Raw genomic sequence first — 26,380 nt, 5'->3', positions numbered from 1 at the left:
AATGTGTTTGCAGCCTGGTTTCTGGTTTTTGTTTAAACTCAAAATGTGATGGTTAAAACCTTTTTGCTTTTAAAAGGATACAGAAAGGTGTGTGGTTTAACAGTCATCAGGTTTGAGTTTTATAAATAAATGAAAATGAGCCCAAATACTATTTTTGGTCATTATCTGTAGCATGTAAAAGCCATAAAGCCTCTTTTAAGTATGCATAATATTGCTCATTATTTGTCATTGATTCTCATCAGCCCAATTTCTACCCAGTTTCCCAGGCTTACAGTGCCCTGGGAACTTGAAACAGAAGCCTTGGGACAGAGGGTGACCCCAAGGGTGGGCTTGGACATCCTGGCTTTCTGTCCCACTGTGCCTCAGTTTCCTCTTCTTTAGAATAAAGATAATAACATATCTCAGAGTTGTGAGGAATCAGCCTGTATGAAGTGCTTAGTGTAGCATCTGACACCCAGCCAGGGCTATTTAACATTTAAGCCAAGATGTCTAAGCATCTCTGCAGCAGAGAACTTGAAAGAAAAGAAAGGGAGGGGCCTGGGCTGCTGCTGGGAACCGTCCACAGTGGTGACAGATGAGTGACAGATGACTGCCAGCACCCTGGGCAGGAGTGTGTGGGGAGGCCTGCAGGGGTGACGAGTCAGCATCCTAGAAAACAGACCAACTCTCTAACTCAGGTGCCTGCATTGGAGGGCAGTCATGTCACCTACTGAAGATTTGTGAAGCAGCGTCTCATCCTTCCCCTGCACCCAGATCCACGGAGGCTGTGATCACTCCTCAGTCAGCCTGCCAGGCTTCTGGAGGGCACAGAGGCCAGAGACGCTTAGGTGCCCCCACTGGCTCAGGGCTGTAAAAATTTGGTGACTGCCTTCCGTGGGAAATCAGTGATGAACCAGACAGACTCGGTCCCTGCACTGGAAGAACCACATTCTATTGAGGAAGACAGATAAGCAAACAAGAAAATTATAATAGTTGCCATTAAAAAAAATAAGGTGATGTGACAGTTAATAGGTGATTGTTTTGATGGGTAGGTGGTCTCTCATAGGAGGTGAAAGTTAAGCCTAGATCTGAAATAGCACAGGGAGGTACTCATTTGAGGGTGAGGGGTCAGTAGGACACACACTCTAGGCAGAGGGAGTAGGTAGTATAAAAAAGCTCAGGGGCAGGAAGGAGCTTAACGGGCAAGGCACAGAGCAGTACTAGATTTTTTAAATCAGAAGGAGTTTGCACCTTATTCCAAGAGCCATCGGAAACTGTCAGAGCGTTTAAATCATGGGAGTGATTAGACTGTTCCTGGCCTGATGTGGAAGACTGAATATGGGCAATGGCGAGACGGGAAGATGCGGCCATTGAAGTGATCCGGGCAGACGTGACAGTGGCCTAGAGCAGGCACTGGAGACGGGGGCAGACGGGTGCTCTGTGGAGGGAGAGTGACACGGGGTGCTCGTGGATTGGATATAAGGGGCAAGGAAAAGGAAGGAGATAAGGAGGACATCTAGATCTTTGGCTGCATCAGCTGGGGGCACAGAGGCACTGTTGATGAGATTGGGAGAAGAAAGGATGGAGTGGTGAGCACCGCGAGTGTGGGGCATGTCTGTTCTGAGATGTCTGACTAGCTGCCCGTGTGGTAAGGTCAGGAGAGCAGTTGGATAAGTGGGTCTGGGGTTGCAGAGAGGGGACAGGCTAAGGAGGGGCGCTTGGGAGTCATGGGCCCATAGACTGTAAAGCCAAGATGGAAGAGGAGGCCGCCCAGGAGGGTGGAAACGCAAAGGCAAGAAGGTACCAACGCAGCCGTGGGCACCCCGGCGGGAGCCACAGGCAGAGAGGCTGGGGAGGAAAGGCAGCGAGACGGGAGGCGGGAGGCGTCCCAGCAGCTCCCGGAGGAACGGAGGAGGGCAGCTGCTGAGAGGCGGCACAGGGGACAGTCTCTCTGGCTCCAGAGAAACACAGATGAAAAGAAAAATCATTCCAAATCCCCTTCATCTAGACTAAGTTTTACAAAATCTCAGAGTTAGCCCAGAACCCTTGTTAATGAGACATAAAATAGATGTTAAAATTTGGCATCAGGTGAATTCATGAAGGTGAACAAAAATGTCACCATGGATGAGACCTAAAACAATTTCCAGAGCTTTTATAATTGAAAAGGTGAGAAAATTGTAACATAAGCAAATGTCCATATTTAACTTGAATGTTTATACAAGAAATGAAATGTTTCCTCTGTTCATTCAGGAAGCATTTATGACCACCTACTGCATACAAAACATCCTAACAGGTGACAGGGAGTGCATGGGCCTGTGGCCCAAGCAGGAGGGTAAAGAATGTCTGAAAATAACAACCATGGCTAACAAATCCGGTGCCTTCCGTGTGGCGGGCTTGTTCCTGGGTGGTTTATACGTAACAACTCATCTGTTCCTCACAGGACCTTAGGAGGCAGTTACTATTATTCTCCTTTTTGCATATGAGGAAACTGAGGAGGATAGGCCCCAGATAATATTTTTAGGAGGTGAGAAAGCGGTATGTCACGAGAGAGATACAAAGTCGAATGCTCCTGCTCCCTTCTGGTTACGTAACAGTGGGGAGCTCGCCGCTTTCGGGAGCTCTTGCAGCATTAAACTGCAAGCCACAAAATGTGATAAGGCTGCCATCCTTTGTTCTCTCAGATCATTAAGGTGAGGCTCCCTGGCTAATTAATGAGTGAGTTACTCAGTGAGTATCTCAGCAGCTACCCTTTGTCTCTGCCCATTTAGGAACCTCAGCTCTGCAGGGGAGGAAGCACGGAAGCAAATGCGGTCCTGTGAGGGTCTGGTGGACTCGCTGCTGTACGTGATCCACACATGTGTGAACACATCTGATTACGACAGCAAGGTCAGTGCCTGCCTGGCCGAGCAAGGGGCGCAGTGACAGGTGACTGCAGCTGTTGCATGCTATGGTTCTTTCTGGAGTCTTGCACCTCTCTTCCCTATTAAGCTGCACTCCAGATTAAAGGGAGAGTCTCTAAAAATTACAGGTTAACAGGGGCATGACAATTTAAGAAAATAAACTTAGAACCATGAAAACTGAGTGGTTCTTTGTGGCAAAGGACCTAGCACAGGGGAACAGGGTCCTGACCCTCTCGGTGTCTCTCCTGGGCTCACTGTCAAGGTGATTGCCGCTCCAGTTCTGTACCTGCCACTGCTAGACAGATCCATCTGGATTTAAGTATCAACTGAATGAAAGTTCCTGGTCGAGGGACTGTGACCCTCCACCTCTCCGCTCTTCTTGCCCCAGTGTAGTCCACCACCCCCATCCCAGCACAACTTTGGACACCCTGCTCTGCACCCCTAGCCTTAGCCTTTCACCCCCTCCATCTGTTGCCCTGCTGGTCAGTCTCTTTCCAGAATGAGCCCTCCATTTTCTGTAACCTGCCTGGCACAGGGCATTTCGCTCGTCATTGTCCAGCCTCACAGCCCTCCAGAATCTGCCCCAGGAGCAGGGGCTGAGGAAGGTGGGAAGAAATAGGAAGAAGGGCCTGAATGTGCCAAGGAGTTCCGAGGAGGCCTGGGTGCTTGGTGGACAAGGAGAGGCCATAAGTAGGTCTGGGGTCATAAGTATGGGTCTGAGAGAGAGAAGAGTGAATGGTAGGCTCAGGGAGAAGGTAGAGGAGGTGACAGGCAAGTTTTTATTTGAACCTCCTTGAACCAAAGATGTGCAGACAAAGTTGAGAGGAATAAGAAAGCTGGAAGGGAGCTTGGTGGGCAAAACCTGAGCTGGGTTTTAGATGCTCTTGATGAAGTGACAGTTGGCTTCCCAATCAGAGGTGTGGTACATAGACTTGAAGGAGCAAAAGATCATGTACAGAAGGCAAAACATCAACAGAGGAAGAGCTCACAGAACTTTCTGCAAAGGGAGGGGGGTAGACAAAGATGGGGCTTGGGGGTGGCTGTCCCCAGGGGTGCCGATTGCCCCCATTGCCATGGTGAAGATTCCAGTGGTCAGAAGGAGTGAGGCTCTGGCAACCTGGGTGCATTTCTGCCACAGCAGCAGCCTGAGAGCAGAAACACTGGGCATTTTCTACCCAGAGCTTTGCACATTTTCATCAGCACGAACTCAGATCCTTAGATGTACTGAGCATGGCTCTGCACTCTGGTCATTTAGGTATCCCACAGAAATTCTAGAATCATAATTCTTTAGGTTGTTTCAGGCTCCATAAGTAAACAGCCCTTTCATACTCTACATGGGTCTAATGTCACTGGTGTTCGTTCAGTACAGAGGCACTTTGCACTAATGTGCTACGATGGTTTTAATTACACGCCGTGTTGGGTTGCAGACCGTGGAGAACTGCGTGTGCACCCTGAGGAACCTGTCCTATCGGCTGGAACTGGAGGTCCCCCAGGCCCGGCTGCTGGGCCTGAACGAATTGGATGACTTACTAGGAAAAGAGTCTCCCAGCAAAGACTCGGAGCCAAGCTGCTGGGGGAAGAAAAAGAAAAAGAAAAAGAGGACGCCGCAAGAGGATCAAGTTAGCATTTAATTTGACATGAAACTGTAAAGTTTCATTTTTCTGGGAATAAGAAATCACATATCTGGGAAGAAAAAAGTTTTCTCAGGATGTAGTTTTTCTACAAAGCCAGAGCTGAATCCAGCAGAGGGAAGTTTTCAAGTGTTGGAGCTTGTGTTCATGGGGCGTCCGCTTACTGTGTGCTCTTTGTCTTGTAGTGGGATGGAGTTGGTCCTATCCCGGGACTGTCAAAGTCCCCCAAAGGGGTGGAGATGCTGTGGCACCCGTCAGTGGTAAAGCCGTATCTGACTCTTCTAGCAGAAAGTTCCAACCCAGCCACCTTGGAAGGTTCTGCAGGATCTCTCCAGAACCTGTCTGCTGGAAACTGGAAGGTGGGGCGTCTTCCGCTTGGCCACACTTCTTTCCATCCGCGAGTCACATCAGCAGTGGCGGTGAAAGAGACATGGTGGTATAGAGTTTGGGAAGGGGTGGGAGGAAAAAAGGAGGAGCTAGCCGTTGGCTCTTGGTATGCGGTGATGAGTAAGTATGGCCCTCCGCGGGGGAGACGGACGGCCAGCAGGGAGGATGGGCAGATGAAGGCAGTGCAGGGCGGCCTCCAGGATATGTGTGCTGTGGGGTCCTGAGAAAGGACATCCAACCCAGCCTGGCAGGAGAGGGGAAGGGGGGAAGGTGTCTGGAGGGAGGTACTGCCCAAATGGAATCTTTAAGAAAGAGCAGGGTTAAGCCAGCAGAGTCTGAGGTTGGGGGTGGACAGGGAGTGATCCAGATAAAGGGGCGCGAGGAGAAGGGCCCTGAGGTGGGGAGAGCTCAGTGTGGGCAGAGACCGTGGGCTGGGGCCTCAAGGGCAGGGCTGGGAGCGGCCGAGCCTCAGGAGCCGGAACCTGACGGCAGACCAGAGGGGCCACTGAAAGGGTTCAAGCAGACAAGGGACACAGACCGGCAGATGGGGACGCTGCTGGATCCCTTCTGCAGCCATGCAGAAGGGGAATTTGAAGAACAAGGAAGTAGAGGCTGGAATTCCCCCGGGAGCCAGTGAGAGATGCCGAGGGCCTGAGTTCGAGGTGAGGGTGGGTGGCGCCGCAGGGAAGGGGGAGCTGGGCCACGGTTCCTCTCTCGGACGCTTGCAGAGCCAATGTGCGGTGAACGTTCCCGCCTCCCCGTGAAGTGCATGACTTCTCTATGCACCTGAAGGTGCTTTCCTACTGTTACCACTATGAGCAAGTTCTCACAACTTTATAAAAGTTGTCCAGCAACATCCCAGAGAATCCTTCTCATTGTCACAAATGTTTCGAACTCTAGAAATTCCCTGACAGTGTATCTTAGTAATTATTATAATACTTGCTTTTGGCTATTTCCGCCATCTTCCAAAATAAGAAACTGTGGGCCACTGTGTTACCACAAGAGAGAAGAGCATGGCTAGGCCTAGGTATGTTTGTTTCGTGCAGCCAGCTGCTGTAATGAATATACACATATAAGCAGGGCCTCGCCCGAAGCCAGTGTGGTTGTCTGGCCATTGTTCTTAACTCAGGTGCTAATTAATAATAGCTTAGCTTCTAAGTGCTGCCTCTGGACCAGACCCCTTCACTTTGAATCCTGGCACCTCTAATTAGTAGCCAAGGACCTTATTCTCTCCTCAGTTTCTTCACTGTAAAGTGGAGATAATGCCTGACTCATGAGGTGCTTTGAGGACTAAATGAAATAAATAATGTGGAAGACCTAGGATAGTGCCTGGCACATAAGTATTCATAAAGAAAATTTATTTTGGTGACCCAGTGTTCACCTTCTTGTGACCCAAGGATCATTTGACGATAATAAAAAGGGCGATAATTAGAATAGTATGAGATATGAGTTGTGTAGAATTTCGGTTCTGGGATCATTTCGTGAATGTAAGTTAGATAGATGGCCAGATCATTTAAAATATAAACATTATATATTGAAGTGATTTCAAAATTCTCTAAAATAGTAAACCAAAATATCAGACCTTCCTTAAGAAAACAGAATGACAGGGCCTGCAGATGTTACCCAGCCAGAAGCAGCTTGGGGAGCAGTGACGACTGTAGCACCCCAGGAGGGAGGCACTCAGGGCTGGGCCGAGCTGGTTGGTGTGCAGAGGAGACGGACCTTAGTTCTGTCCAGCAGGTACAGAGGGAGGAGCTGAGAAAGCTGCCTGAGTGCTTTACCCTATGGAAACTCATGGATTTCATGTCCCTCCTGTAGATTTAATTTGATTTGGAAAATAGGAGTATTCATCTCATATGTAGAAGGTAATAGGATCTTTGAAATGCATCTTTCCCTCTTTCTTGTATTATTAAAATAATCTGTTCTGCTGTGTATTCAAGAAACTAAATGGTCAGTCACATATTTTAATGTTCAAAATAAAACAAAGGCTGACAGATCTTTGTCCTCATGTCTTGACTACAGCAGGAAATTATTAGATGTTTTATGAATGACATTTCTCAATTAATCCAAATTTTGAAAGATAATTTGCATTGGTAAAAGTGTCAATGAAAGCCCAAAACAAGAAGAAAGACCCATTTTTGAATGTTACATTTTTTTATTTTTGTGGTTGTTTCCCTGATAACTTAACATTCATTTCCAATTCACATAGTGCACACGATGACTCTCTGTATAAACTTTCCTCATGATCACAAGAGAATTTCTTAACTGTGGATTTAAAAAAGAAGAGAAAGCTAGCTAATCTTGAATGAGAATACTTTTTACACACAAACATACTTACTTTTGCATCAGTGTATATGAATTATGCTTGATGTTTTGGAGAAACCTTTTTCTTCTGAGGCAAGGGATTTTTCCAGCAATCTCTTTGAAAGGTTTCTGAACTCGAGGGTTGCAGAGAATATAGGGAAAAAAAATAGCTTGATGGAGACAGGCTCTCCTTTAATGTCACTGATCAGTTACTGTCTCTGCCCTCCTATTTATAGCCTCTGGACCTGGCATGGGGCTAAAGGCAGAGAAGACCCAGATCCATCCTTAGTCATGCTTGTATATGTGAGGTAGAAAGCAATCACTGCCTTCTCTTTTCTGCACAAAAATATCTAGCAGATGGTAGTTTGAGATTCGCAGGCTTTGGGATTTCTTTTTAAATAAGTCATCCTAGCCTATCTTTATCCCCAACTATGGTTTTCTCTTTACTGACACCACAGATTTAATCTCCAATTGCAAACAAAACACTTAATCTATTAGTTCATCATCTGAGAGTTGAACTTGGTTTTATATTACTTATTGTCTTGTTTTGCTTATTAGTTTGCAGCATACATTCGCGCAGCCGTCCGCAAAGAAAAGGGGCTCCCTATCCTTGTAGAACTTCTGAGAATGGATAATGATAGAGTCGTTTCTTCTGTGGCAACTGCCTTGAGGAATATGGCACTGGATGTTCGCAACAAGGAGCTCATAGGTAGGTTCTGGTGACAAGGTGAGCTATAAAGAGAGAATAACTACATGTATAAAACTCTTCTTTGGATTTATAAGTATACGACATCTAAGATGCTCAGCAGCTGACTCCTAGTTTCCTGGCTTCTTGGTGTATTTGGGTGCCCTTCACGCTGTCCACCCTTTGTGACCATTCCCTTTCAGCAGCAGGCAAGCTCATGAATTAAACACTGATCAAGGGAGGTAAAGTTTCAGAGACGCTAGCCATTTCAGTCAGAAACACTGCAACATGACAACACTGCTTGATAAATTTGGTATCTCTCTTTCCCAAGAGAGATTCATGTCTTGAACAATAAAAAATTTCTTAGTTCTCCCTTTCTAATCTTTGAAACTGGTAACTGCTAATTCACCAACACTATCATGTTCTAAATAAAAAAGGAAATCATATGAGTGATTTGTAGCTTTTCCCTTACAGATCTGGGAAAATGCTCACCCTAAGGGAGAGCCACTGTCCCAAGGCCACTTCCACCCCAGGGCAGGGTCAGGACTACGGTAAGGCCAGTGAGGCGCGTGGGGTGCAGACCCCGGGTCCGTCCAGATGTAGGGGCAGCCCCTGCGTGAACCTGACAGTGCGTGCCTCTTCAGGTTTGCCCACCAGGCAGCTTAGCTCGCTTGTCTCCAGGGTGCTTCCACATCTCAGGCAGAGTCTGGGGTACAGTAGACCTCAGGTCAGACCTGGGCCTGCTTCTCACTGGCTGTGTAGCCTGGGGTGTCCTGTACTGAGCCTACTGGCCTCAATTCCTTCATCTAAGTTGAAAACCCCTCCTTGGCCCCACCCCTGAAAGGGAGCTTCCTTCCAGCTGTCCTCAGGTGGGCTTGCTGTGAGCATGAAATGAGAGGGTGAAGCGGCTCCCGATGAAGCGCCTGTCTGCACGCCGGTGCCACAGCTGGTGACAGATGTGGGTGAGAGCTGCGGAGGGAGCCGGGGGCACGAGGCGGGGGACGTGGAGAACAAGGGCAGTAACGTTTGCCTTGAGTTGCTGTGAGGACTCACTGTGGCAGTGTACACGGAAGCCCCTCACACAGTGCCTGGCAGAAGCGCTATTCCCAACTATTGCCCGGCTTGACCTGCTCTTAACACACTGTTGCTTTGCCCCAGAGGTAAGGAGCTCCTTCCAAGCCCTGTTCACGCAGTCCAGCTAGTGCCCGATTCCAATAGATTGGCTGAGACTCCTAATTTCCATGCCTAATTGAGAGAAATCCTTCAGGTCCCTAAAGAGATTTTTTTTTTTAATGTCTTGTTTTTATTTTTTTATTAAAGAATCATTGATATACACACTTATGAAGGTTTCACATGAAAAACATTGTGGTTACTACATTCACCCATATTATCAAGTGCCCCCCACACCCCATTGAAGTCACTGTCCATCAGTGTAATAAGATGCCACAGAGTCAGTACTTGTCTTCTAAAGAGATATTTCTTAAGTTATTTTTGTTACAATTATAACAAGCACATAGTTTGGTAGTTCTTACTGCTGAAAAGTAGAGTTGACAATGCACTTCTTCTGACCTGTCGTTCCACAACCGGGAAGAGACAGGCGGAGTGCAGAGGGTGCGGGCCCACACCACCAGGGGCGGGAGGGGCGGGGGGCCCCGGGGCTGACACCACCGAGGCCAAGCCCCCTGGGAGAAAGAATGGGTATTCACTGCAGCCTTCTCTCAGTGCATCCCTGTGTTTTCCATAAATGTCCAAACCCCCTTTTAAACTGTCAGAAGCATTTTTTCTCTCCACCTATGAGGATTTTTTACTCAGCTGGAACAGTCGTGAACTGTTTTATGAATCAGTTTTTCTTGTTTCCCTGTGAAGAGCCCTTCCTTCCTATGAGGTCTGAGCCTCTCCCAGATTCAGTATTTGACTCTAATTTACCCAGCCCTGCTGTTCCTAAGGACCATCCCTTCCTGCCCCAGCACTCTCTCCTCCCACCCATCGCCAGCACTAGCGTGGGCTTCCTCTGCATAACCATTTCTCACAAGGAAACAAAGTTTTGTCACTTCGCAAAAGTTACTGAACACTCAGCCGAGTCCGAGCAGCCCGGCTGTCTGGAGCTGCAGGCTCCGGGGACCACTGGGCTCCCGCACCAGCCGGGCAGGCTGCCTCACCCCAGGCCCCGGGAGGGCAGTTTGAAGGGGTGCCTTAGCAACATGACGAATCACATGGCGTAGACCTTGGCCATTCATGAGTATTCACGATCACCAGTGCTGACTCCCACCGGTTCTTAAACACCACATTTATCTTCCAACTTACAATGTCATCACTGTTTTCCCCTCTTCATAACAATGTCCTCTGTGAGTAAGCCAGCCTTCCCTTTGAAATGCCGTAAATTATGCAGTGTGTAGTCAGGGCCTGTCTTCTGCTGCATACCAGTGTGTATAAATAGGTCTTTGATAAAAACCCCTTTAGTACCCACACTCCATTATTAGCATAAGAAAAAAAGACTAAGAAAATATTTACTTGAGCTTAAGTTAATTTCTTTTGTTTGTAGTGCAATTATTCCAGTTTGTCAGTTGGTAATTGAAATTGAAAAAGCTAGAGATAATCTTTTTGGAGAGGAGTAGGGGAAATTGAGTAACTCTAAAGAAATGCTTCAATAGCTGGGGGCCTCCCCAGCCTTGTCCCATCAAGAACTTTATTATTGTTGTGCTATTCCTGGGAGATAATGTGCCCATAATTCTAATACCATAGTTGTACTTGAGTCTTCTTTAAATGAAACATGTTGTTATCACTGTTGATGTCAGACCAGCTGATAAATCACCACAACTTGATAAAAATGTGTAACTGTACCCTGTTCACATATTAAGATCCAGAAAATTTTAATGAAACAAGTTTGGCAGCCTTACATGGCCCAGCTTGAAAACTTATTCAAAGGTAAATTGTTTTAAAGCTTGAAGAGGAAGTCAAGGTATTTTTGATGCTTAGGAATTACATCATGAATAAAATTTATCATAATTCCTTTATTTCTCACTGTTAATGAAAGTGGTTGAACTAAAGCAACTTGATTAGTTTACCTAATTTTATACATCGATTTACATTTCCTTTCAGTATTTTGCAGTGATGTTTTATAAACCTATCATTTCTTCAAATGGTGTTGCAGTCAATGTTAGCTTTCCCCTTACAGTTATAACATCTGTCATTTTCTTTGCTGTGGGCTTTTTTTCCTGTGATTGTGTCTTTGAGGTTTAATTTTTAAGAAACTATGCACTGTCAGCATCTTCCAATAACTATAACAAAAACACAGCACCTTCTGAAAGTAGAATGAAATCTTTTGCATTTGGCAGGTAAATACGCCATGCGAGACCTGGTCAACCGGCTTCCCGGGGGCACTGGCCCCAGCGTGCTGTCCGATGAGACCATGGCGGCCATCTGCTGTGCTCTGCATGAGGTCACGAGCAAAAACATGGAGAATGCCAAGGCCCTGGCCGACTCAGGGGGGATAGAAAAGCTGGTGAACATAACCAAGGGCAGAGGAGACAGGCAAGTCGGCTGCAAGGAGACGTGAGCCAGAGGCCCTGGTTTCCAGAGACATCCTGTGATAAGGGCCTTTATCAAAAATGTTCCCTATGGGAGGGGGTTTATTTCTGCATTGTTCACACACCAAAACACTTAGCAGTCACCAGCAGTTAAAACCTGTTTTGCTGGGAGAGCCGTTTGTGCTCATCTGGCCCCTTTTCTTGTTTTTACTTTATTATAACACCTCTACATTCATTTCTGTCTGTAAAGCCGCACTGGATTGCTCTGGCTCCCGGAGGAACCAGAGATGCCCTGATGAGGAAAATCTGGGGGTACCATATCTCCTTCACTTTGGTCCTGCTCCAGGCCCCAGGGCCTCTTGTTACTCAGGAGCATCTCAAATGCTCAGTCCTGGGACTGAGTTCCTCCACCGGCTGCCCAGAAGGTACTGAAAGCAGTGATCTCTGCATCAGGGCCTGCTGCCCAGCCTCAGGACCGGCCCGGGCATGGGTCAGACACGCCCCTTCGCTTCTGGGTGACACCTACCTGATGAAGCAGGGGAAGGAGGGGTTAGAGGACTGACAACAAAAACAGAAGGTTTTTTGTCCCAGAGCTATAGCAGTGACAATAAAGTTGCCTCAGTATCAGATCAGAGAATCCTTCCAGGAAGTGGGAAGTAGGGTGGCTTGGCACCTTGGAAACACAACAGCCACCTGATCTGAGTAAAATGGCACCTCTCCCCCCTCTCTCCACCCGTCCCTTGGTCTGTTGTCCTTCATAGCCCTGATTTCCCCCAGTAGGCTACTTAACCGCTTTCTCTGCAGCTGATGCCCCGCTAGCCGGGCCTTCTCTACCTTATCCTCTCCGTCTACAACAAAGCCTGGCCCATGCTAGGTGCTCAGTAAATATTTACTAATTGGCTGAGTGGCAGTGCTACAACTATTTCCTATCTGATCATTTAGTTTATACTTCTGAAGGAATTTCTAAAATATAAGAATGATGTAGCAAGCATATTCCCCCAGAAATCACATCTATCAACTTAACCATATTACTGTTCCATCCTTTCCTTCTTGTGTATCTTTGTATCTCATTAGTCATAAATACACACACTTCTTTTCATTTCAAAGGGATGCAATGTAGCAGATAAAACGAAGGCCCCCTTTCACGAACGCCCCCTCTCCAGAGGTAACCATAATCACTTTTTGTGCTCCTAAAATTTTGTCAGGCGGCCTTCATTTGTGAAAGGCGTAAGAAGCAGCTGGAAAAATGCTGAACCAGTGCCAAAATCTGTGTATATTAAGTTATTACCCAGTGTAATCTTTTTTCCAAAACAAGATTCTGAAAGTCCTGGAACAACTCAACTCATCCCCTAAACGTGCGCTTACGCCTCCTTAGGATCCATTCACCAGGTGCTTAGTGGCCGCGCGCCGTGCGCTGCGGCGTGAGCAGATCCCACGCAGCCCTAGCGTCAGGCAGCTCACGTTCCCTGGCGAGGAGCAGCCTTAGCCAGTGGGATGGCCAAGTCAGGGGAGGTGGTGGGGCACGCCGGCGTGAGGGGGGCTGTCGCAGCCTCAGACGGGGTGGTCGGGGGGACCCCAAGGCGAGAGTGCCTTCTGAGCGCAGCCCTGGAGGAGGGCGGGCAGGACAGTGCGGCAGAGGGGACGAGTGGAAGGGCCCTGAGACAGAGGCGCCTCGTGTGTGATGGACGCGGGGAGCCTGGGGCTGGAACAGAACGAGTTAGGACGCGAGGGGGAGCGGGAAAGGTCGCCGGAAGCTGCAAACCCTGTGGATCAGTTTAAGGACTTAGACTTCTACTCTGGGTAAAATCGGGAGCCACCAGAGAGTGTTCAGCAGAGGAAGGACGCGGGCTTACTTCCCTTAAAAGGATGAACACCAGCACCCACCAAGTAGATACTAATGGTGGCCACCGTCTGGGGACGAGAAGCAGTCAGTCCTGACATGGGTGACGGGTAGTGTTAAGAGTTTGCTCAAGGACCAGGTGAGCAGTGTGAGAGGAGGAAAGCGTCAAGGGCGACCGACTCCATCCATGGTCTTTGGCAGAAGAGACCGCAGGACGGAATTGCCGCTTAACACGGGGGAGCTGCGGGAGCGCAGGTTTCCCAGGGAAGACCCGGCGTTTGTCTCGGACATGTCACGCTGCATATGTCCACCAGACGTCCACATGGAGCATCTGGCCAGCCGTATATTCTATGTGAGCTGGGCTCCGAATAGAGATAGATCCAGGCTAGAAATAGAAATGTGGGAGTCATCGGTGCATAAATGGCATAGTTAGAAAAGTGAAATGGACTGAGATCAATAAGGAAGCAAATGTAGATGGAGAAGCAGAGGCTTGAGGGCTGATGTCCCTCATGCTCAGAGGTCCAGGGGATGAGGGGCCAGCAAAGGAGCCCAAGGAAGAGTAGCCAGAACATTCAGAAGAACATGAGAAGGTGGTGGTGTCTCAGAAGCCAAGCGAAGGAAGGTGAGCCCGTGTCAGGGGCTCCTTCTCAGGCACACTGGACAGGGTTGAGACTTGCCCAGCTGAGAAACACTGAGGTCATAGGCTGAAGAGGGGTTGAGACAAATTAGAGACCAGAATATGTGATTCTTTCAGGGAGTTGTGCTGAGAAGGCGAGCACAGACACCTTCCCTTTCTCAGGAGTCAGGTTTCTGCTCACAGAATTTCTCTCTCAAAATACCCAGCCTCGGCATTCGTATCAAAATGTATACCTGGCATGCTGCTGCTTTGTCCAGTGTTAGAGCAGAGCAGTCCTTGGTGCCCGCGTGGGCTCTGCAGGCCTCCACCCCAGCTGCCCAGCACCCACGACAGGGAGACCAGCATGTCAGCAGGGTCAGGAGCTGGCTGAGAACGGGGTGGCTGTGAGGTGCGCAGACCCTGCGAGCTGGCGTGGGAGTCTGACACTCCCACGCACGCTCTGTGCGTTTCTTTACGGTGTCTCCTTGCTCTGTGGTCCATTTTGAAAACACCAAATTTAGAAAGGCTTTGAGGGGTTGGTTTTCCCTGGTTCTGCCCTGGGCTCACGGAGATCACCGAGAGGAGTAAGTCTTCGGTGAGAAATGGAAGCGGAAATGCCCCGCCTCCAGGAACAGAGCGCAGCCCTGGGCATCAGGCGCCCCTATTCTGTTGTGAGGGGCCGCGGAGTGCTTACAGCTTCACTCGCATCCCAAGAGTTTAATTGGGAAGATAAGGAGCAGGGGAGAGCAGATTTTTCAGTCTGGTTGTATATACATTTGCAGTCAAGTTTTCAATGTTACAATGAATTCCAAAGAGAGAGGTATTCAGTTATCCCTACGGCTCCCTCCCCAAGCCCTGACCCGCCCCTGCGTGGCCATCTGAAGGCCTTGGCTGAGGCAGGAAGTTGCACTTCCACTTCCCTTACCGGCAAAGCCACTGGTGGAGGAGGCAAATGCAGTGACACACAGAGCCTTGAGAGAGGGAAATTAATAACTGACCATATTTTCAAATCACACATTAGAGCCCATATGTATAGTTGTTCACATAGAGGTATAGATTATAAGACAGCAATGAAGGCATTTATATAAAGGCCTAAAATTGGGGGGGGTGAGAGGACACTTACATTAACTTAAGTGGGACAGTCCTCAGGCACTCAGGATGTGTGGTCGTGGTCGCATTAATCCCAAAACTTCAACCAGGTCAGCCCCAGGGCAGGCACAGGAGGAGGTCCTCAGCTTAGGAGGTTACGGGCTCGTCCTGACCACGGCTTCTCGCCAGCCTGAGAGTCTCGCTGTGGTCCTTGGGATCCTGGCCAGCCCTCAACTTGACCAACATGGAGGTACAGCCGATCGCTTGATGGTGTTTTCTAGCAGCGGCGCCCATGCCCTCTGGTCCCGGGGGAGACGGCCTCGTGGGCACCGGTTTGCAGCCTGAACCTCTTCAAGTGGAGCCTGAGGCTGAGCCGCCCGCATTCATTGCCATCCCCGCTCTCTCCCTAGATCATCTCTGAAAGTGGTGAAGGCAGCAGCCCAGGTCTTGAATACATTATGGCAATATCGGGACCTCCGGAGCATTTATAAAAAGGTAACTTACAAGAATAGCTCTGGCATAATTAGCAGTCATCAGAGCACGCATTTGTAATCATTTATTGTAATAAAATGTCATTATTCATTTTGAGAGGTTTCTCTTTCTCTTTTTAACTCCGCAGGATGGCTGGAATCAGAACCATTTTATTACACCTGTGTCGACGTTGGAGCGAGACCGATTCAAGTCACATCCTTCCTTGTCTACCACCAACCAACAGATGTCACCCATCATGCAGTCAGGTCAGTGGGTGAACTCCGCTCCTCTGCGAGGATATTTCTGTAGCAGAACATTGTTTCCCAACCAGAAAAGACTGAACGTAGATGATTTAAGCCTGTCACCTGCAAACACAGGAGACATGTATTTGCTCCAAGCTAAGAGTCTTTTTGGGAATTACATGCTGTTGTAAACAACAAGCCCATTTTTCTCCTCCCATTTTAAAACATTATGCAAGTTTACCAACTGCAATGCATACAAGTATCCTGGGGCCCACCGTCCCATCCCCACCCCCAAGATTTTGCCTCAGTAGGTTTGAGAAGGGGCCTGGAAATCTGCTTTTGACAGGCTTTTGACAGGTGGGCCAGTGAGGAGCCCACTTAGAGAGCCACAGGGTGGTGCCTGGAAACAGCGGCCCTGCCTGCACACTGGCCAGACATGTGGAATCTCCTCCAAAGTGATTTTTTAGTTTTCTTGATGAGAACTCTTAGAAACAGGAGCCTTTAGACACAACCTTTACACACGCAGCCTGGGAGAGCCATGATCTCCCCCTGCATTCCCCTCATCACTAGTTAAAGCTTCACCCCTGGCTGCATTCCAGACCCCCAGCCTCCAGGACTAATAGGAACAGGCCCTGTTAATGGGTTTACAGGAATTCCCTTTGATATATAAGTGGGAATCTTGGCAGCAATGCTACCTACTTATTGGTGGTAGTTAATTTGGTAGAAAGACCATTTTGAGACTCAGACTAAATTTTTCTACATGTAAGGGCAGAATAGTACTAACAAACTGAGTCAGTCCCTATGAATTTAATTCTTTACAAAATAAAACAGGAAAAGTAAAAGGTTTTTTTTGGCTTTAAATCTCCCATTCTGACATATAAATATTATCTGTTTTATTCAGCTGTGCTACCACTGGCAGCCTGATTTCTCATGTGGACAGGGGTGGCCAAAAAGACTAATAAATGACTATGGTTCTTGCCACATAATTGGGTATCTCCACTTGTACCAAGATTTTTAAAAATTATCTGCGCCTACTGCACATGGCTTATATTTATATCTCAGTTTTAAAAATATGAGTTGTTTTCTTCAAAGAGACCTATGCTTGCTTTCTGACATCCTCTCTGAGCTCCCAGGTGTAGCTAGAAGCTGTCTTACATAAAAGTGCTCAGAATGCTCAGGGACTCAGGAATAGGGTGCCGGGAAAGCAAGATATTTGGCTGCTTAACAAAAGGCATATGTACAGGCCAAAGACTAATTTCAGACAGATTAGGACAGAGTTACTAAGCAATGAACTTGTTTTGAGGACCTCTTAAATACACACGGCAGTGTTGACGAGCCCTGTCCAAGTTCGTAGGCACCTTTTGGATTCTGTGTCAGAGGTAGGATGCTAAATCACACTTGCTTCTCCCATCATTCTAAGGGCCGAGCATCTGCCCTGTGGCCCTAGTGTGGCAGCGGACAGCAGGGCACTTTTGTGGATGCCTCGCTGATGTAACTGTGAGAGGCAGGCAGGCATGTTCCTTGTCCTCCTCCCTTCTGGAAAGTGAGCAAGGTTTGTGGCACGGGCACACTGCCCCCGCCCAGGCACGCTCACCCTTATTTAACATGGGGCAGCCCTGTGTCGGCAACGTGACTCGAGGGAAAGTATTTCAGTGTCATCTCCCCCGAATGCATCCGTGCGTGTGAAACCACTGGCGGCAGGGCTGGGCGCTGCTGTTCTCAAGCAGACCAAGTGAGTAGGCAGCCACTTTTATTTATAACAGACTTCAGTTCAAGCAAGATGATTTTTGAGTGAGACAAAGAGAAAAAAAGATGTGCGGTGTTTTCTGTCTGTGCCAAGGTGCCCCAAAGGCGATCCATGGAAAGATACAATATTATTAAATGTTTGGCTCAGACTGGGGTTAGAAAATCCTCTGGGCCTTTGTGAGGCTCTTGATGAGCCAGGCTTACTGAGTTTCCATGACTTCCCCAACAGCTGATCACCACAAAAAGAATTAGAAATTGTACGGGCTGGGCACTCTTCATCAAATGCATTTAGAGATGCCGATATTTTTGAAATAATTTGAAATCCAAACATGCCCTAAAACACCTGTTTGCTGAAGAGCCAGATACATAAAGGATAATACGTGGCTTTTTTTAGAAACAACTGGACTGAGATCATAAAATAGCAAATGTAACTCTTGCATGGCCACCAAATTACTCGGTTTCCAAGGCCTAATCGAGTCCTGGGCCCATTGCTGGGGAAAGCTGCCCGGTTCCCGCACGGGGCCTCTGTCCCCGGGCAGCCCGCCGGGAGCGCAGGAATGGCCTGGGCTGATTCTCGCAGGTCCCCCTGCCAGCTCCCCTTCCGGTCTTCAGATCACACACCCCTAAGAGCTGACTTTTAATGCCAGCTGTGTGGCATTTGTAATGACTGACCTTGGTTTTTCCAGAGAGAGTTTTCCAGAGACACTGACAGCCTGATTTCTCTTCATTCTCCTCTGTCTCTCTCCTCCTTGTGTCCCTCCCTTCAGTCGGCAGCACCTCTTCCTCACCAGCACTGTTAGGAATCAGAGACGCTCGCTCTGAATACGATAGGACCCAGCCTCCTGTGCAGTATTACAGTAGCCAAGGGGATGCCGCACATAAAGGCCTATACCCTGGTAAGACGCCGCTTGGGTGTGCCGTAGAGTATCCCCAGAAGCCGGGTCCCCAGGCACTCGGCCAGGGGCCTGGGAGGTAGCCAGTGCCTGCGCTGAGATGGTCCCCCAGCAGCAAGTGTTCCCTTCTCTCTGTTTCCTACTGTGGGGGCCAATGCCTTCTCCACTTGTTTTAATGAAAACAAGCTAAGGTAGTGGTCTAGTGACCACAACTAAAAAAAGCGCTATCCAAATGAGAACTGATTTCTGGCTCCCCAGCGGTGCAGTTCATTCCTCCCGCCCTGCTCGTGAACTGTCTCCCTGTGCGTCCATGTGTCCGAACCCTGAGCTCTGTGACGCTTTGCAGGGCCACATCTCCTAGGCTGGCTCGTCTCAAATTCAAACCTGAGAATGGAGATCAATTTCATTGACATTTCTGCAGAAAAGAGTTTGAATGAATAACAAAATTATAATGTGATTCTCCTCAGAATGATTATTTTTTAAGAAATAACAAAAGTAATGCTGCATAGTATTAATCTTTTTCTGTCCCATTCACAAAGCTGTGCATAGAATTTATTTAAAGGATGCCAGCCCGAAGGGTTACCAAGACTTCATATTGTCCCCATTCTCAACTATCTTGCAAATTGTAACTACTCTAGCGGTTTCAAATAAGGCGATGTGACTGAGCTGCTAAAAAAGAGTACTCCTTTCTCAAAAAAAAACCTATTTATAAAAAAGAACGAAAGAAAAGCTGGTGGCAACTTAACTGCTGGGGGAGCAGTCTTAGTTGTGCTGTTGTCTTTGAAATTGTGATTTCTCAAAACTGTTTACTAATCGACTGTTGTTACTATGGCAATTAATAGCTCAGACAATTGCAGATGCTACATTTCAAACACCAAGCTCTTTGCAAAGAAATGCACAAACTAAAGGGCATGGTTGCTTGAGATTTGTAGCAGCCTGCCTTATTTTAAAGATCGCCTCTGCTTTATTTGGAAGATCGCCTCCTTAGCATGCACACCCTTCTGTATCTCCTTTGCTTGCTTCAATAAACTAATTTGCCACGAGTATGTTTCATTTTCCTCATTAAGAAAGATTAAAACTCTTTGCTAGCCTTAACAATAATAGAAGGGTAACCAGTGACATCACTGGGAGTCTGCTGTGGACTCTTGAAGACAACTATATGATTTACCAGGTTCTTGTTTTAAACACACTTAAATACGGGAGACACCAGACGGCCTCCATGTGGCTAGGCTGCTTAGGACAGTCCGGGTCTGCTCTCCAGGTCCTGGGATGTTGAACCAAAGCTGTTCTGAAGGCACAGAGCTCACTCCAGGGTGTTTCCCTTCTCCCGCTGACCCAGTGCTCCTGTTCGGAGCCAGCCAGGGAAATCTTTACAGGTGTGAATAGCTCCCCACAGTGATGAGAGATTGAGAAGGAACCCTTCTGGGTCAGCTATGCAATGGCATTGCTCTTTGGTGAAGCATACACATGGCCCATTTTTGCCATATTCATTAGCCCCTCCCAGCCCTGGGTGAGCAGCAGCCAGGCTAGTCCCGGGAACCCAGGCTCTGACTGTCGGGGGTCTGCTGGCCCCGCGGAAGGCAGGCCCGGTCAGGGTCGGCACCAGCCCTAGGTCAGGGCGCCCACACAGCCTAACGGACTGGAATAATGAGCACTAGTTTTAATTTCATAAAATATTTTCTTACAGGCTCCAGCAAACCTTCACCAATTTACATCAGTTCCTATTCCTCACCAGCAAGAGAACAAAATAGACGGCTACAGGTGAATTTGCAATATCATTTTTACAGAAGGCCGATTAGCAGGGTTGAACCCAGTAAGGGGGCCATGCGGGGTGACTTGCCAGAGCTGGGCCGGCACTGCAGGCCCCAAGGAGCTCGTGCTGGGGCTCTCGGCCCCTCGGGGGCTCACGCACATCACCCCCTCAGTAGCCTCATGTGCTTGAACATGCAGACCAGTGGTGCTGAGACCATCAGGCCGCTGATGGGAACCAACTGAGAAGTGTTTATCTCATGTGCTTTGCCCAGGAATTTCCTTTTCCCACCTTTTTTTCTGTTAACCTCTAAAACCTCTTCCATTCTCTGGGTAGGGAAAGTTGGTCACCGCACTTGATCTTCCTGTCCTGTAGTTCTTTGTTGTACACCTTATTCTCCATCTTCAAGACCCCCCCCCCACATCCAAGCCTCTGCGATGTGAAGACACTGAGTCCACGGCCAGATCGCTGTTAGTGTCAGCAGTCAGAGTGGGCTCGGTCAGCCCTGCTGGGTGGGGCCCACTCCCTGTCAGGGTGGGGACTGATGGTTGTGACATCCCACCATCTGCTTCAGTGGGGGCCTCCAGTTCATTTCAGTCCCCCCTGATGCCATGTCCACCCAGGTCATCTGATCTCTCCCCTTACATACCAGTAACACATGAATAACTGGGGTTTCCCATACAAGCCTGTATCCTGTCCTTTGGGTAAGGACGCTCTAAGACCTCCCTCCATTTCACCACCTTTTTCCAGTAAGTGGAAGGAAAAGGACTTCTGAAATCACTCATAATTCTAGTATAGTGTTTTAATCAAGAAAAATAGCGTCAAGACCCTTAACTCTAACTTAAAAAGAACTTCTCTCTGATAGAATGTTAGAACGCATTTTGTTCCAGAACATGATGCTGATACCTATGTGGCCAATTTGTTGCATGTTACTAATGGAGGGCGGGGCGTATGATCAGGAGGAAAGCAGACTTAACCTTGATGTGAAGGTTTTTCTCCAAACATATTTGAAGAAATTAATATGAGGTCAGAGATAAGAGAACACAAGAGGGAGTGGGGCAGGGTGCCCTGTGTGGGCGCCTGTGTGTGCGTCCCCTCCTTCCTTACAGATGGGCTTAGTAGCTCTGGCTTGGGGACATCTTTAGAATTACATTTGCTCATGTGTCTCTTCTCATGTTACTACCTTCCTGCCTAGATTACTTTCTAGTTTAACAGTACATCAGGGTTTCCAAAGCATAACTCTTGTTCACCAAACTACATATTTCTTTTAAAATTGAGGGATGGACTCAACCTTCATCTCTGAGGTGAATGTTTAAAAACATGATTCTTCAGTTGTACAACTACGCAAAGCCCAAAAATCCAACTTCCAACCGAATTCGTGTGCTCATAATGGTTCCCCTGTGCCAGAGCGAACATCAAGGCCGTCCTTTCGCAGGCCATGCCCAGGTGGCAGGCAAGTCCACGGCAGAGCCTAGCACCGGGCCTCTAGTAAGGAGAGGGGTAGCTAGAGGCTATCAGGGGTCCTCCTGTGGCGCTGACTTTGGGAGGCCTTAGGACAGGACTTGAGCAAACTCTGCCAGGCCACCTGTAAAGTCCTTACAGTCCACTAGTGAAAGTACACCAGAAACAACTTTGAGCTGCAAGTCCATAAATAATTGACTATTGCTTTAAAAATACAAACAAGCCCACACTAGTTTTCCTTAAACATGCATTTCCAAAAATTGCTCTGATTTATTTGCTTTTTCATTCTATCAACAGCATCAACAGCTGTATTATAGTCAAGATGACTCCAACAGAAAGAACTTTGACGCATACAGATTGTATTTGCAGTCTCCTCATAGCTATGAAGATCCTTATTTTGATGACCGAGTTCACTTTCCAGCTTCTACTGATTATTCAACACAGTATGGACTGAAATCAACCACAAATTATGTAGACTTTTATTCCACTAAACGACCTTCTTACAGAGCAGAACAGTACCCAGGGTCCCCAGACTCATGGGTGTAGCATCAAGATGCTCGGTAGAAGAACTCTTTATTTCTAACCTTGTTTGGATTGAGATGAGAAGTCCATCTTGCTGATTTGTTGATGAAATGTGAAAGTGAAATGGAAGGAATGAGTGAAGAGCATTTTTTTTTCTTTTTTGAGGAATTGTCAGGGAAGTGAGGAATCCTTTGGGAGAGAGGACTTTCTAAGCTCTATTTAGGTGTTAGATCTAATTGTAGATTCTATAGTCTGGTGACGGTGTGGGTGATGTGATGAGAGGTTTGAGAAATGGGTGAAATGAGATGGGGATGTGTAGGTCAAATCAAATTAAAGATGATTTTTTTAATGTGAATAAAGTTATGTTCTGATAGTTTGTACAGAAAAATAATAAAATGGATGCCCTTCATGTTTTATTGCTATAACTAAATGTCAAGGTTGTATGCTATTATGTCTTGTAAATTTCTTTTGTTGGTGTAAATATGGAAATGCCACATTGGTTAAGTGCCATCATTTGTAATGCAGTGTGTCATTTGAAAAGAGATTTGAAAAAACCGACAGCAAACAAATGGGAAACCCAAGGAAATGTTAGCAATTAAAAACAAATTACAACATCCTTTCCCCCCGTCCCCCAAAATGAATAGTGTATCTCTGAAGCACAAAGCCCAGTCTGGTTCAGCAGCGCCATGCCTGTTCCATGCCTCTTTCATAGGACACTTCACTGCCATTTTCTATGCACATGAAAAATAAATGTGGAAATTTCATCCTTGGAAATTTGTTCCCTGTTCTTTTTTTTAATTTTTTTTTATGTGCAATCACAGAAAAGCAGATTTAACTAATCTGAATCTAATTGCTTATTGGAAACAATTTAAATATTTCCAACTATTTTGGACTTTCACTAGTTTTATACAGTTAATACACTTTGTGAGATGGACCATACCAAAAAATTGAGGCTATGAACGTCCTTCTCTTTATCTTACAGTATTTTTATTTTTATTTCTTGGGATCTGTTTTGAATCTAGTGCACATTGCCATTTTACCAGGTTTTGTTTTTTTCCAGAATGCTGTATGTATGTAAGAGAAATTACATCTGGCAGCCTGGCCCTTATTGTCAAAGGTTCCTTTTGGCATCTTTTTTAAGAACTCAAGAACTATGTAAGAACAACTTACTGGGTAAACCAAAACAAATTCTAGGTAATTATTTTGCTAATTCCATGAGCAACAGTGATTCCTGGGTGAGCAGCAGGGTGGGGGAAGCCCCACATACACGGTAGGCAGGGGTCCTGATAATGCCAAGCAGCATTACTTACAAGCGTTTCTCCATCTGGAGACGAGAGGCACCAGCCTCAGGAGGCCCCAAGTCAGAGGCCTTCCCAAGTCTTGCAGTTACAGCCCTGGATCTTCCACAGGAAACAGCCCACATGGCGAGTCAGCCCCAGAGGTGCTGACTTAGCCCAGTATATCCTGCAAACATGATATAAATCTTACTAAAACAAGTACTTACATTTGTGAGTATATGGAAAAGACCCAAGGGCAAAGTGCTCTTTATCCCCTGGCCGAATGGACCACAGCACCAGAGAAGGATCCTAAGTGAAGTGGAAACCCAAGTATGAGAAGGAACATCCCCAAGTCTGCCGGTGGGCCGGTTCTGAAATGACCTCCTAGCCACTCCCACCAGCAGGGCCCAGCTTTCCCTGAGGAACCCACAGCAGGACATGTGAGATGTCTGCTTGCCCTCTGAGCGTTGAATCGCTGACTTCCCTGAACCTGATGTTTCTGTGTCAGAGTTCAAGGCCCTCAGGAAGTCAGGAATACCGGAGGATTGCCTGACAGCACCTGGCTTGCTTTTTGTGACCTCCTTAGTCTTTGGGGTAACTTAGTGGACCCAGGTTCCTGATTCTGAGAGGCAGCATTTCAGAAAATCCAAATTTGGGTTGCAAAGAAGTCCTCACTTAGGCCTCCAGTCATACCTCCTATTGGGGCCACAGAGTCCGGTGGGTGACAACTGGGCAGAAGATAAGATGCCCAGTAAGGCTCCCCCTTGTGACCAGGGAAAAGGTACTGCATCACTGATCAAAACGTGGAGCCCACTCTCCCTCCACCGTGCAGGAGTGAGCAAGCTCTGCACAAACCAAGCTGACTTGTTAGTGCTGCCCTAACGTCCCTGAGTGGCATGCAGGACCCAGCCCTCAGGTCTGCCCAGCACACTAGGAGGGCCCATCTGACCGATCAAAACCACAGGAGCTGGGGCCCAGGCATCAGGATTCCTGCAAAGTTCCCTGGGTGACTGTAATGGGCACTCAAGGTAAGAGCCACTTAACCCACACACCCTTCCCATCACTACCTACCTGCCCTGAAAATTCAGTGCCTGCGAGTGTGGGGGGTGGAGTTGGCCTGGAGGAGTGGTAGAGATTTGGAGTACTATAATTGAGATTTTAAACTTGGAATGTCAGAGATGAGGTTTTTCTCTTTCACGAAGTATGTATCATTTGCCTATGCACCCTTGTTTAAAGTATGTCCTTTGAAGCCCATGGAAGTTGCGTGAGTATCAGAAATGATGACCTCACAGACCCGCTAATGAATCCAGGAATCCATCACTGGCCAATATGTGTGCATGATGACTGATTCTTGCAGTGAAATACCAATAGCTCACTTTATCGAGCACTATGTGCTATAAGTGTCACATACATCATCATTTATCTCTCAGTGAGTGTATGAAATCTGCACTGACATCCCATTTTATGGATCCTGAAGCAAACTTGGATGGTAACTTGCTAAAGATGACACAGTGCTCAGTAGCAAGGCAAGTGAATACCACAATCTCTCTTAACTACAATGCAGTGTTTATAAAATTCAGTGGTTTGAGTTCCACCAGAGCTATTATTTACTGAAATTTTTCCCTTGTCTTAAATTTGCCAAAGGAAACTGTTACTATTCCAAAGGAACACCATCACTTGCCATAAATGAAAGGTAACCTTAAAAATGAACAATTAAGTGTCCTTGTACCACCAAAATTCATTGTCTACCACCACTGGTGTTAAATGAACCTCACTTCAAGAAACTTGGTCCTGGTCATTCTGATGTATGTAATCATTTAGACTGGGCTGAGAACTCCCCTTGAAGGAACCTTGTGAGCCCATGTCTATGAACATATGTCCATTAAAACAAAATCTGCTACTAGGTGACCCTCTTAACTTTGGGGCCTCGTATCTTTGATATGATAAGATACTTGTGGAGGAATGCATATCGAAATCCACTGGATGATAGTTTTATTTCCATGACCAAACCAGATTATAAGGAAAAAATATTTGTGAACTTGGCCATTGCTGTTCATTTACCAGATTTTTAAAAATTGTTTATAACAGCATTATTCTGAATAGCCCAGAACTGGAAACCACCCAGACCTCCAACAGGAGAATGGATAAATGAATAGTAATATATTCATGTAATGGCATATTAGCAATAAAAAAAAATGAGCCAGAGGTACTCACCATAACAGATGATTCTATTTCAAGACCAGGAAAACTCATCCATGGTGACAGAAATCAGAACCATTGTCTCCTCCAGAGGTGGGTACTGCCTGCCTGAGAACTTCTGGAGGTGATGGAAAGGTGCTGTATCTTAACTGGAGCAGCTCTTAACACAGGTACATACACTTATCAAAGCTTGTCAAAATATCCGCACATGATCTTTGCATTTCACCATATGTAAAATTTACCCCCATAAAAAAATAATCATTAACACAACTTCCAAAGGCACCTGAGAAATATGTGATGACATCATCTAAGACAATTTTATAACCTAGAGTCAAAGTTATGATTCCCAGTCCCCCTAAATTGAGAAAAATCCGATTAATGTATTTCAAACTGTACAGAACATCTGCTGAGAGCGGTGGGGGAGGCGGGCACTGAGAGGACATGACCACTGACTGACCCTCGTGGGGACCTGGGCAATCAGGGGCTCCTCCCTCCCTTCCCTGTGCTTGGGCTGTGGGTTCTGTTCACCTTTCCCTATATGTAAACTTTTAAGATTCTAGCAAATGGATATGGAGATCTACTCATCTTGTGGCTGCCCAAGACAAGCCTGGTAAGTTCCCTCCCTGCCACCTGCCCATCTGGAGCGACCAGCCGCTTTCTCCAGTCTCTCCCTCACCTCCGTGTGGGGGCCTATCTGCAAACCAACAAGTGCGTTTCTCAAACAAAATATTTTAGCACAAAATTCTCTGTAGTTATATCACAAGTCTATTTAAATTTGACAACAAAGTTAAATGTAAGCAATTCTAGAAAATAAATTTTTGAAAAGCACTACATGGAAGTGTTCTTCTGAATGAGCTATGA

General features: G+C 47.0%; 1 protein-coding gene across 12 annotated transcripts in view; it reads left to right on the top strand.

The window, feature by feature from the left end:
* Positions 1–22,817, top strand: part of PKP4 (plakophilin 4) — a 217,872-nt gene extending 195,055 nt beyond the window's left edge. For 9 of the 12 annotated variants that reach the window (XM_057505552.1, XM_036883964.2, XM_057505547.1 and 6 more), the window contains 10 exons: positions 2,748–2,865; positions 4,307–4,498; positions 4,696–4,869; positions 7,760–7,910; positions 11,222–11,417; positions 15,369–15,453; positions 15,578–15,695; positions 18,185–18,313; positions 19,998–20,071; positions 21,819–22,817. In XM_057505552.1, coding sequence (XP_057361535.1) covers positions 2,748–2,865; positions 4,307–4,498; positions 4,696–4,869; positions 7,760–7,910; positions 11,222–11,417; positions 15,369–15,453; positions 15,578–15,695; positions 18,185–18,313; positions 19,998–20,071; positions 21,819–22,067 — 1,486 coding nt within the window. In that variant the 3' untranslated portion in view covers positions 22,068–22,817. The remainder of the gene's footprint in view (positions 1–2,747; positions 2,866–4,306; positions 4,499–4,695; positions 4,870–7,759; positions 7,911–11,221; positions 11,418–15,368; positions 15,454–15,577; positions 15,696–18,184; positions 18,314–19,997; positions 20,072–21,818) is intronic. The other 3 variants (XM_057505554.1, XM_057505553.1, XM_057505555.1) reach the window with 2 other exon arrangements.
* The last annotated feature ends 3,563 nt before the right edge of the window (positions 22,818–26,380 follow it).

This window comes from Manis pentadactyla, chromosome 8 (genome assembly GCF_030020395.1).
Source record: "Manis pentadactyla isolate mManPen7 chromosome 8, mManPen7.hap1, whole genome shotgun sequence".
NCBI lineage: Eukaryota > Metazoa > Chordata > Mammalia > Pholidota > Manidae > Manis > Manis pentadactyla.
Note: the sequence above shows the minus strand (reverse complement) of the source record. Positions and strands in the feature narration are given on the sequence as shown.